This window comes from Heterodontus francisci, chromosome 2 (genome assembly GCF_036365525.1).
Source record: "Heterodontus francisci isolate sHetFra1 chromosome 2, sHetFra1.hap1, whole genome shotgun sequence".
NCBI lineage: Eukaryota > Metazoa > Chordata > Chondrichthyes > Heterodontiformes > Heterodontidae > Heterodontus > Heterodontus francisci.
Window position 1 is genome coordinate 10,522,648 of NC_090372.1, and position 12,932 is coordinate 10,535,579.

A 12,932-nucleotide genomic window follows, 5' to 3' on the forward strand; every position below is an offset into this window, starting at 1 on the left:
CGAGGGCGTCCTTTGTGTCCTTACCTTCCCACAGTTGAAGGCGATATAGGCGCCGCCATGTCATGTAGCGAGAGTGGGCGGGCGTTGTGTTCCCATTTCCCCCTCCACTTTTGTCCAATGGCTTTGAGCGGGAACGTAAGGCAAATGTGAGCGCCTTCGATGGAAACGTCCATTTCCAAAATAATAAACAAAAGCCATGAGTAAAAGAAGCAATGTCTCGTACGTGAAGCCGGCCGAGCCCGCCTTCCTCAGGAAGTTTAAAGAAGATGCGGGTTATAAGCCCGGGCCTACGGTAGAAACCAAGGTCAGTCCGGCCCCTGGAGTGCTTCCCCCCGAAGCAGGCCAAGTCTCAGTCTTTCGGTTGGTGACCTGTTTTGATGCATCTCGCTCATTAAAAGTGATAACTCCTGTGTAAAAGCAAAAGAGGAAAACGTCTACAGGGGCAAGATCAGGGGGAGCGGGATTGGAAACCTTTGCCAAAGAGCTGGCACAGGCACAATGGACCGAATGGCCTCTTGCTGTGTTGTATTATTCTATGGTTCGTGTCTGTAACCCAGTGGTTCTCATGCTTTTTTGGTTGAAGGGCCCCTTTTCAAATGAATTAGTAATCAGTTCTCTTTCCCCCCCCCCCCCCCCCATCTAAATTATAATACTATTAAATATGGAGGTTCTTCATGTAAAGAGGGTTTGAATAATGTTTTTTAAGGAAGCAAGTATTTATTTTACTCTGGCATGCACACTCCTCAGTGAGACTACCTGCCCACTCCGCTGCTCCTTCTGCAGTAAGCAATTTCAGTGTGAAATTTAAAAAAATATTCTGCAAACGCTCAGCAGGTCAGCAGTATTGGCGGAGAGATAAAGATCAGGTTAACAGTTCAGAGTTTGGATAGAAGATTATCGACCTGAACCATTAACCCTACTCTCTCCACAGATTCCTTTTCTTAATAAACCAACAAGGAGAAAGTGTTCCTTCTTAGACAGACACAGCTCCTAAAAAAACTAAACTAAAAAAATTTTTTTTTTAATTAAATAATATTACACATAGTGTCCACTATGCCCTCCAATCGCACCATTCATACAAGACTAAAAACATACCGGTGGATACCACTTGCTCCTTCTGGGCAAGCAACCGGAGTGACCCCCAAACTCATTCCAAAGATGCTGCCTGACTTTGATTCCAAGTGACTATTGACAAGGCAGCTGACCTGCATCAATGCTGATGTTCCAGCCACTATTGGCTCGACACAGTTTGGGGATTAGGACTAGAAACCACAATTTGGCACCGCTGTTGTCGCAAGACTCGTCCTATTTGCTTTTATTTCAGATTTCTGACATCTGCAGTATCATTTTAGTTTGCAGATGTGGGTTCCTCACTTCTCTCTTTCCCAATGTTTGTATTTAAAGTCTGTTTGGAGGCTATTCTTCTGTCCATAGGAACAGGAGTAAGCCATTCAGCCCATTGAGCCTGTTCCACCATTCTGTTCGTTCATAGCTGATCTGTATCTCAAATCCATTTACCCACTTCTGATCTATATTCCTTAATGGCCTTATCTAATTAAAAAACTGTCGGTCGCAGTATTGAAAATTTCAATTTATCTTTGCCTTTGGAGCCTTTTGGGGCAGGTAATTCTGTATTTCCACTACCCTTTGAAAAAGTGCTTCCTGATTTCACTCTTTTAACAGCCCAGCTCTAATTTTAAGATTCTGCCCCCTTGCTCTGGATTCCCCCACCAAAGGAAAAAGCTTATTTGTATGCATTCTATTGAATCTAAAAGCTAGTTCTCGAATACATAAAAGTAATCCAAAATGCTAATTAAATGTTGTCCTTTATCTCAAAGGTATTGGAATACATAGGGGAGGAAGTTATGCTTCAGCTGTTCAGAGCCTTGGTCAGACCCCATCTGGACTGCTGCATTCAGTTCTGGACACCGCATCTCAGGAAGGATATATTGGGCTTGCCTGGAGTTTAGCTCAGATTCATTAATATATTGGGGCTTAAAGAGTTAAATTATGAGGATAGGCTGCGTAAACATGGGTTGTATTCACTTAAGTTTAGGAGGTTGAAAGATGTAAATATGTTGGCTCCCGGTCTGGCAAAGTCTTGGTTTAAAAAAAGTCATCCTTGTTTTCAAATCCCTCCATTGCCTTGCCCTTCCCTATCTCTGTAACTTCCTCCAGCCCTACAATCTGCTGAGATCTCACCTCTCCTTCAATTCTGGCCTCTTGCACTTCCCCAGTTTTCATTTCTCCACCATTGGTGGGTGTTTCTTCAGCTGCCTGGGCTCTAACCTCTGGATCTGATGAAAGGTCACAGACCTGAAATGTTAACCCTGCTTCTTTCACCACAGATGCTGCCTGACCTGCTGAGTATTTCCAGCATTTTCTGTTTTTATTCCTAACCTTTGTAATTCTTTCCCGAAGCCTCTTCTCCTCCTTTGAGACACTCCTTAAAACCTACCTATTTGACCAAACTTTTGATCACCTCTCCTACATATCTCTTTATGTGGCTTAGTATCAAATCTTGTTTGATGGTTGCTGCTGTGAAGCACCTTGAGACAATTTACTACGTTAAAGACACTATATATATGTAAATTATTTTTTCTTCAGAGGTACCTAAAAGCCTTATTCCTGCATAGTACCATTGCAGGAACATCAAAAACCAAAATGGAGTGAAGATTGTGCTATGCCTGTTGCTCCAGATCAGTTTGTAGGCGACTGTGCATCAATTAAGTGGTTTCTGTTTGTCATGTTCCACAAGATTTTCCAGCCTGGAAAATGGGTAGCCTATGCATCTGTATGATGAGTAGGTTGCTTGGTTTTATACTGTAGATTTGTTTATTTTCAAATCATGCGCCATGGAGAGGTCACTCCATACAAACCACTGACCACCTCCAGGCGCGTATCCATTGTCTCTCGAGATAAGGAGGCCCAAAAGAAAGAAGAAAGAATATTTATTTCATAGTACTGTTGTATTGAAACCAAGAATTCAGTCTCAGTCCTGAGATGCCAAAAATTAATTTTGACAAAAAATTGAGCCATTCACACATGGTTTGGATTTTGCAGTAGTAATGATGGCGAAACTGTCAGCATTGGCTGTTGTTAATCCTCTGAAACTGACGGCAACTTCTGCAGTCTGCACATGCACAGTTAAATGTGGAAATCCCAAAGTTGCTGTCAGTGATTCTGCACTTCTTCAGAGGGAGCGCTGCTGAGGTTCCCCCCCAGACTGCAAATAATTAGAAATCACTGAACTGATGAAAACCTGCCCTTTTATGTTCTGAGTCTCACTGTAAATACGCTTGAAAAATTACACCTTGTTCATTGAGGTGTAATTGGATTTTTAATGGTTAACTAAGTCATAATTACTGTTCAACAACCTCTCTGACCTTGAAGGAGTAATTTTATATTTGTTGAATGTCAAATTTCTCCACTGTGATAAATTCCACATTTTTAATTTTGCTTAATGTTTATTTGATTATTTATCTTCTGTCTAAAGCCCATGTGCATGTCCCAGTCATTTATTTCACTATCTGTAAAAAAAATTAAAAGTGCAGGGATTCAGTGTCTTTTAACTTTCTGGTTTGCTGTCAGTGAGAGTACTTTAGTGTGATTGGCCGCTTACCCTGCATGATGATAACACTACTGCTAGATGCCTGGAGAGCTCCTTGATTTAGCACCAGACTGACATTGGGAAAGGGGAAATCCACACCACCGAGATCGCTAGATCATTGTGGGCAGTTTTCTTTGAAGTCAGCAGTGAGAGCTGTAAATTTTCCCCAACTGCGAAATCAAGCTCTAAGATTTCAGAGGTGTTGTAGAGTGAAATCCTCACCACGCTTTGATTGACAAACGTAAAATGGCAGTAAAAGGTCACTCTAGTCATGTAATTCTAATTTTAAAACTGAATTCATTTTTCTTTCCCTCTTTCAGAGGCAGCAGCTCGCCCCAGTTGATACTGACAGCGAACAAAGTGACCTAGAAGATGAGCAGCCACAGGTAGTAGTTCTCCGTCAGGGGGACTTGACAGCTGATGAAGCGGCAAAAATCAAACAGATCGCAGAAAACTCGAAGAAACGTATGTAACTTGTGTAGTACTTGACCCTCAAACGTGCAATTAACAGCTTTTCTTTTGTAGCTGTGTGCAGTTTCCTGTTCATACAGCAGTTTATTAAAAGTATCAAAAGTACATTTACCAGCACTCTGGTGTGAGCTGCTTTATCCTAGATCCAGCTGTTGGCAATATTTTGAAAGGTATATACCCTAATTTGTCCTCCAGTGGCTTAATGGGTAAATGTGCACTAGGTACTTTTTTATTTGTGGTTGGGGTCTGACTGACATTGCCATTTATTGCCCATCAGTTATCCTGAGAAGGTGGTAGTGAACCTCCTTGAACTTCTGCCATCCTTGCACTGATGATTCTCCAGTGATGGCTTTATGTGGATATTGACTCCATGACAGTGAAGGAACTGCGATAAATGTCCAATTTGTGGTGTTGGGTGACTTGGAGCTGATTGTGCTTTTTTTAATTCGTTCATGGGATGTGGGCGTCGCTGGCTCGGACAGATTTATTGCCCATCCCTAATGGCCCTTGAGAAGGTGGTAGTGAGCTACCTTCTTGACCTGTTGCAGTCCATGTGGGGCAGGTACACCCACAGTGCTGTTAGGAAGGGAGGTCCAGGATTTTGACCCAGAGACAGTGAAGGAACGGCGATATAGTTCCAAGTCAGGATGGTGTGTGGCTTTGAGGGGAACTTTCAGGTGGTGGTGATCTCTTGCAACTGCTGCCCTTGTCCTTCTAGGTGACAAAGGTTGCAGATTTGGAAGGTGCTGTCTAAGGAGCCTTGGTGAGTTGCTGCAGTGCGTCTTGTAGATGGTGTACACGGTGCCACTGTGCATCGGTGGTGGAGGGAGTGAATGGCACCCATCCACAAACAATCAAGCGGGCTGCTTTGACCTGAATGGTGTCGAGCTTCTTGAGTGTTGTTGGAGCTGAACCCATGCAGGCAAGTGGAGAGAATTCCATCACACTCCTGACTTATGCCTTGTAGATGGTGGACAGACTTTGTGGAGTCAGGAGTTAGTTACTCGCCGCAGGATTTCTAGCCTCTGACCTGCTCTTGTAGCCGCGGTATTTATCTGGCTGGTCCAGTTCTGTTTCAGGTCAATGGTAGTCCCCAGGATGTTGATAGTGGGGAATTCAGCAATCGTAATGCCATTGAACGTCAAGGGGAGATGGTTAGATATTCTCTTGTTTGAGATGGTCATTGTCTGATACCTGTGTGGCGCGAAACTTATTTGCCACTTATCAGCCCAAGCCTGGATAATGTCCAGTTCTTGCTTTGTTTTCAGATTAAACCATTGGGAAATCTCTGTCTCAGTTTTTTTGTTTAATAAACGGCCACTTGGAGCATAGGACAGGGGGAGGCCATTTAGCTCCTCAAGCCTATTTTGCCATTCAGTGAGATCATGGTTGATCTGTGGCCTAACCCCATACGCCTTTCGTTAACAGAAAAAAATTTGGATGAGGTAACGGAGGACAGCTGTGGGCCCTGGAACTGCAGCCGCACAGCCACTTTAAAGAAAGAGAAGAAAAAGAATTTAATTTATAGTAAAAGTTCAACGAAGCATTACAAAAGGCGGTGGAAGCAGAGTCTGAATATTTTTAAGGCAGAGGTCGATAGATTCTTGATAAGCAAAGGGGTGGGTGGAAGGTTATCGGGGGTAGGTGGAAATGTGGAGTAATCAGTTCAGCCATGAACTTATTGAGTGGGTCGAGTGCCTACTCCTGCTCCTAATTCGTATGTTTGTAAAAGTGCTTTTGATTTCAACTTGGCTTTGGACTATTGTATGCCACTACTACACATGGACCTAAAGCACCCCATCGACCACTGGTGCAACGTGGCTGCAGTGTATACCATTCACAAATGTGCTGCGGTAACTTGCCAAGGTTTATTCGACAGCACCTTCCAATCACATGACCTCTACCACCGAGCAGGTGCATGGGAACACCACCACCTCTAAGTTCCCCTCCAAGTCGCACACCATCCTGACTTGAAAATATATTGCTATTCCTTCATCGTCACTGGGTTAAAATCCTGGAACACACTCCCAAACAGTATTTTCACTACATGTACTGCTTGGGGTTCAAGGAGACGGTTTGCCACCACCTTCTGAAGGGCAATTAGGGATGGGCAATAACTGCTGCCTTGCCACCCCATGAACATTGAAAAAAGCCAATGTGGGGTGCAACAGAGCGTCATTTAAGTTGGAGAGAGTAATAATGTTTTAGGACCAAATTCCTGTAATCTCATGGTGAGGATGTTACAAAGATCAGACGGTTAAACACTTGGTTTCCTGCTTGTGTGGAATCCATTGGCAAGACTATTTTCCTGTAACCACTCCAGCTCAGTCTGCTGCTCTCGTATAATATTTCTTTAGAAAGTGTTGGCACACTGGTTGACCATTGAGGAAAACCAGAGGCCTTTGATATAAGAGCAGTGTGGATACAATGCAGAGGGAGAAAGGACAAAAAACATTTCTGAGCACAATCTGAGCAATAAATGGGGCTTTCTTCCTAAGAAAATACTTTTCCTAATTATTCTTAATTTTATTGTTTTTCATGTTTCAGCTGAGGAGCCAGAACCCGAGGATGGAAAGATTGTGTTTAGGAAACCAGCTAAGCGTTCTTCGGATGACAAGTTTGCAGGTCTGACTGCCACTTCCAGCAAAAGGAAGAAGGAAGACCAGAAAGAGCGGACTGAACCCAAAAGTTCAGAGAACAAACCAAAGCAAATAAAAAACTGCAGCTTGCTGTCTTTTGAGGATGATGAAGATGATGATTAGAGTAAGAGGCACATTACCTACATTTAATTCTCAATAATAAGAAACTAATGATACTCAATTCATTAGTCCTGTACATCTCCAAATAGATATGGTTACATTATGATGCAACTAGGGCTGGTATGTATTTGCCATATACTCTAATAGCTAATCCAGTGTGTAAGACCAGTGTTGTTTCTTCCCTCCATCATGGTCGAGAGCTTGGTTAAATTAATATAGGTACATTGAAAAGAATATGAGGAGGCTCAGGGAAAAAAAAATACCATTCTTTGTATAATTAAGCCTACTTAAATGCACATTGTTTTTGCAGCTGAAATGTACACCAAACTGAGCAACTTATTAATCTAACTGCCATTGAAATCAATGTGTGAGGCTTCAGAGAGTGGATTTTTACAAGAACAAGTGTGCATGAAATCAGGATGGCGAGAAATTAAAATAAAATGTATTTGAAATAAAAATAGACAGGAAGTAACAAAAACATTAAATTCGTTGCCAGCATTTTATTTTGTAAAATGTGCTTCGCAAGTGATACACTGCCCTATATTTGCTTTTACAATCTAGCACACAGTTGTACACATACTGAAATAAAAAAAGAAAATTCTGGATCTGTGAAAGGCCATCAACCTGAAACGTTAACTCTGTTTCTCTGTCCACAGATGCTGGCTGTTTCCAGCATTTTCTGTTTCTTTTTCTTTTTCAGATTTCCAGCATTTGTAGAACTTTATTCTTGTATACTTTATGTACTGTACGAAGGCTGTAATCTCCTGCTGGCATCTTCCAAGCACGAGCTGGTGAATGCGAATCAAAAACAGCAAACCTGCAGCAGCCTCTTGTTTTTTATGGTGCAGCTGAGGGTAATTTTAGCAAAACCCGCCCGACAGGGCACCTGGTAGAATCGGATCAGCTGCCCATTTTAGATCTGACATATTCCACTTTCTATTTGCCTCAATGCAAAATAATATTGGGTGGGATGTTATGCAGGCTGATACCCAGCTCTACCTCACCACCAACTCTCTCAATTTCATCACTGTTGCTAAATTATCAGACTGCTTATCCACCATCCAGTACTGGATGAGCAGAAATTTCCTCCAATAAAATATTGGAAAGACTGAAGCCATTGTTTGATGCTCCTGCTTCAAACTCTGTGCCTTAGCCACTGACTGTGGCTGAATCAGACTGTTCACAGCCTTGGTGCCATATTTGACCCCAAGTTGAGTTTGCGACCACACGTCTGTGCCATCAATAAGAGCTCCTATTTCCACTTCGGTAACGACACCCAACTCTGCCCCTGACTTGGCTTATCTGCTGCTCAAACCCTCATCTATGTCTTTGTCAACCTCTGGACTTGACTATCCAGATGTCCACCTGGCCAGCCTCTCAAATTCCATCCGTTATAAACTTAGGGTCATCCAAAGCGGCTACCTGTGTCCTAATTTGCATCAAGCTCTGTTCGTCTATCACCCCTATGCTCGCTGACCTACATTTGGTCCTATTTAAGCTAAACCTCAATATTAAAATTCTCATCCTCATTTCAGCAGCTCTAGTTTTGAGAGGATTTTCTTGTAATTGCACTCTTGAATAGTTTGTATTTTAGTTTTTAAAAGAAGTGAGAGACGGTGGGCACATCAGCTTTCTACTTCTTGGCTACATTACTTAAAGTCACAGCCAGGTAGCTTTATATTACAACTGCAGATTTCTGTCCCGTAGTCAAAATGATACAAATTATTGAAGGTGCCAGGGTAGGTTGAGAAAGCAGTTAATAAGGCTTGTGGGATCCTGGTCTTTATAAATAGAGACATAGAGTACAAAAGCAAGGACGTTATGGTGAACCTTCATGACTCACTGTTTAGAACCAACTGGAATATTGTGTCCAATTCCAGGCACCACACTAGGAAGGATGTAAAGGCATTGGAGAGGGTGCAGAAAAGGTCCATGAGAATGGTTCTGGGGATGAACGACTTCAGTTACGAGGATAGATTGGAGAAGCTGGGATTGTTCTTCTAAGAGAAGAGAAGGCTGAGAGGAGATTTGATGGAGGTGTTCAAAATCATGAGGGGTCTGTACAAAGTAGGTAAGGAGAAACTGTTCCCATTGGTGGACAGGTTGAAAACCAAAGGACACCAATTTAAAGTGATTGGAAAAAGATCCAGAGGCGACATGAGGAAAAACTGTTTTATGCAGCGAGTGGTTAGGATTTGGGACACACTACCTGAGAGTGTGATGGAGGCGGATTCAATCGTGGCTTTGTAAAGAGAACTGAATAATTATCTGAAGAGAAAAGATTTACAGGGAAATGTAGGGGAGTGGGACTAGCTAAATTGCTCTCGCAGAAAGCCAGCACGGACATGATGGGCCAAATGGTCTCTTGTGTTATAAGCATTTTATGACTTAGTGTTACTGTGCTCAACTTTGCAACAGCAGCATTCAAACTGGTATGGTAAAAAGATACTGGGATGTGCAGAGCCAAAGAAATAGGGTATGTATGTCACAAAAGCAAAATACACAGATGCTAGAAATCTGAAATTAAAATACAAAATGCTGGAAATACTCAGCAATCAGGCAGCATCTGTGGAGAGACAGACAGAATTAACGTTTCAGGTTGATGACATTTCATCAGAACTGGAGAAAAGCAGGATAGTAAGATATCCATAGCATTTATATTCCCTGAAAATGAATTGATCTTACTGTGCCTTGTCACTTGGGCTTATTGACAGCTTGGGTAGGCAGCTCAACACTGATGAATTCTGATTGGTTTGTCTTAAAAGCTGTGAATTTTTTTGTTAGAAGGGAGAATCTGTGTACTAAGATAATTTAATGACCCATCCAAAATTTTGAATCAGTGCACTTACAGCCAGAATATTTAATATTGTTACCCACAGAAGGATTGGGTTTCTGAAAAAGTGTGCATTTCATATGTACTAGTCCGTCATTTCCCCTGTTTTCTCTACAATATCCTTGCTGGACTGCAGTACCACAGGTGCCTCACACCCTCCAACACTCTGCTCAAGTGCGCATTATTTTGTGTGAGAGTCTTTATTGCGAGTGGTGGCAGGATAGTGAATCATAGAATGTCACAGCTGAGCCCACACTTGGCCTTGTCCAATGTCTGTGTGCATCCGCTTTCCAACAGAGGCCACTGGGTAGTGTTTTACATCTGAGATTCCTGGGTGATATTCTACTTTTCAAGCACAAGGGTTCATGCAGTAAGTAATGGGGAGCCCACTGATATTTAACCAATGTGCATTTAAGTAGGTTTTATTCCAAGAATTTTGAGAATCCTTATATATTGATTATTTAAATAATTACCATAAGATATGTGCATATGTGTGTCTTGTGTATTAGAGGTTAGCACAATACCGTTGGCTTGTATAATTAGTAACAGAGCTTTTACTAGAATCACCTTTAGAAGCTAGTGACCATTCTCATGGGAATGTGTGTATCGGCTTCTTTTTGGAAGCCGCGGAATATGTTTGTACAGTGATGTAGCTGCATCCTTGGTTTTATCCTTCATGAGGTTCAGACTGAAATGTTGATTCTTGTGTACTTTGTAACATGTAAGTTGATACAATGTTAACTTTTTTTGAACTACAAATCTGTTTTACATCTTTGGAAGGACAACTTGTATGAATTGTCTGGTAGTTTTCATTAATAAAATACGACATCTATCATTACAATATTGTAATGGTATACTCTTAATTAAAAGGCACATAATTCTGGTAGGATGCAGTCTCCTATTTATAACTTTATGCAGTATTTTCCAATCTGTGGGATGTTTTGAGGGGGACGTACCAAGCAGAGCTAGTTAATTCCCCACATGAAGAAGGAAAAATATTAACAACTTATGCACCTTTAAAACATCCCAGGAGTGTTATACTGCAAAAATTTTACATTGCGCCACATAAGGAGATATTAGAGGACCAAAAACTTGGTCAAAGAGGTAGGTTTTAAGGAGTGTCTTCAAGGATGAGAGGTTTAAGAGGGCAGGGTGGGGGGAGGGGTGGAAATTCCAGAGCTTAAGGCCTTGGCAGCTGAAGGCACAGCCATCAGTAGTAGATCAATTAAAATCAGGATGCTCACGAGGCCAGAATTAGAGGAGTGCAGATATCTCAGAGAGCTTTGGGGCTTGACGAGATCACAGAGATTAGGAGGGGACAGGCCATAGAGGCATTAAAAAGAAGGATGAGAATTTTATAATCGAGATGTTCCCAGACCAGGAGCCAGTGTAGGTCAGCAAGCACAAGGATGATATAGATGAACAGGACTTGGTGGATGACCTCGAGTTTACAGAGGGTAGAATGTGGGAGGCCAGCCAGGAGTGCGTTGGAATAGTAAAGTTTAGAGGTAACAAAGGCATGGATGAGGGCTTCCAACAGCTGATGAGCCGAGGGAGGGCTGGAGTCAGGTGATGTAACAAAATGGTAATACGTGGTCTTAGTAATGGTGCAGATATGTGGTTGGAAGCTGATCTCGGGGGCCAAGTATGACACCAAGGTTGCAAACAGTCTGGTTCAGCCTCAGACAGTTGCCAGGGAGAGGGATAGATTCATACAGGCCTCACTGCTAAATATTTTAAGTTGCTGGTTAAAGAATGATATCTATGCTTAGGCGTGAGGCATTTTTTTTTTAAACAGCTGTGTCTCCATGGTTTTAAAAGTTAATTTTCGATCCACTTTTGTGATAGACTGTACATTTTTAGATGGTAAAACTCCAGCAGTATCCATGTGAACACTTGAGTGTTCTTAAGCCTTAGCTCTGCCATCCTGCACCTAAGCTCTTTGAACATGGGTAACTTAAGTGTGTCCTTAAAATAGTGCACTTCATATTGAGCAAACAGAACTTAGTGATTTTAATGTATCTCGGTGTTCTGATTTAGGCTTATCCACCAATGTGGCTATACTGCTAAGACTAAGCCTTTTCAAAAATAACATTCAAACATGACAAACTAGCAAGTAAGAGATATAGAAATATGTATGGACTAAGTTGCCTGAACTTTGAGGGCCAGATCACAAGTGCTCAGGGCTGCATGTGGTTCACAAGCCACAGTGTGGACATCACTGATTTATAGTGCTGGGTGCTAGCCTTGGCTCAATGGTGGCACTCCTGCTTCTGAGCCAGAAGGTCAAGGGTTCAAGCCCCATTCCGAAATCTTGAAGGCCTACTCTATGCTAACACAACAGTGCAATATTGAGGGAGTGCAGCATATTCTGAGGTAGGTATCAATTAATCAAATTGCCATGTGATCCTTTGTGTTGTAGTTCAAGTCCTAGAATTTACTGCCTGAGTTATTAGTCACAATTGGGATAGGTTGCTTGGTACTTGGCCGAGGGGTTAGGTACGATACCTCACGAAAGAAGGTGTAGAAACGCTTGTGAAGGAGTACAACAAATCAGACTGCAATGTCCTGATTTCCATGTTTAACTGTCTGATTTACTCTACAAAAATAGTGAGCATTGATAACCTCACCATTGTTCTCAACACAAAATCTGGAGCCTGAATTGTACAGCCACAAAATCAAGATGATCAGCGCATGAATAGAAAAATGGAGCAGGTTTACTAATGTAGCCCAAACCATGAGACGACAACTAATCCTGTGGCTGCCTTTTTCTTTATAATCAGTAAATTAGAGCTGTTCTTAAAAAAAAATCTATGTAATCTCTGGTATTACATCCCTCACTGCTTTTTCCATTTTTAATTAACTGTGTCTCAATTACAACAATGAACCACATAGAAATACAAAGAAGTTACAAGATGTTAACAGGGCATTTGGCCCAACCATCCATGTCAGTACCAGAAAAATGATTTCTTTATGTAGGCTTGTAACTATTGTAGACCCATAGAGCAGCTCTTAAAGTCCCTGGTGCGATTGCAGTCAAGTCTTTTGTTTCGAAGTACTGTATAGTCTTTTTTCATTATACTACAAAAGACCATTTATTGAGGTTCTGTATAATTAGCGTAAATACTGAGGAATTGCTGTTCTTTCTAGGAGCCACTGTCTGATACTGACTTTAAACTTGGCTGCTGTTTTTATGGAAACATTTAGAAACTAAATGATAACCCATGCTGGTAAGTTCCATACAGATCATTACTTAGCT

The 12,932-nt window shown here is 41.8% G+C and overlaps 1 protein-coding gene across 1 annotated transcript; it reads left to right on the plus strand.

The window, feature by feature from the left end:
- Positions 1-34: 34 nt before the first annotated feature.
- kiaa1143 (KIAA1143 ortholog) lies at positions 35-10,399 on the plus strand. Its single transcript, XM_068054419.1, has 3 exons — positions 35-304; positions 3,931-4,075; positions 6,629-10,399. The coding sequence occupies exons 1-3, from the start codon at positions 197-199 to the stop codon at positions 6,841-6,843; spliced, it is 468 nt and encodes a 155-aa protein (XP_067910520.1). The 5' UTR covers positions 35-196; the 3' UTR covers positions 6,844-10,399.
- Positions 10,400-12,932: the final 2,533 nt, after the last annotated feature.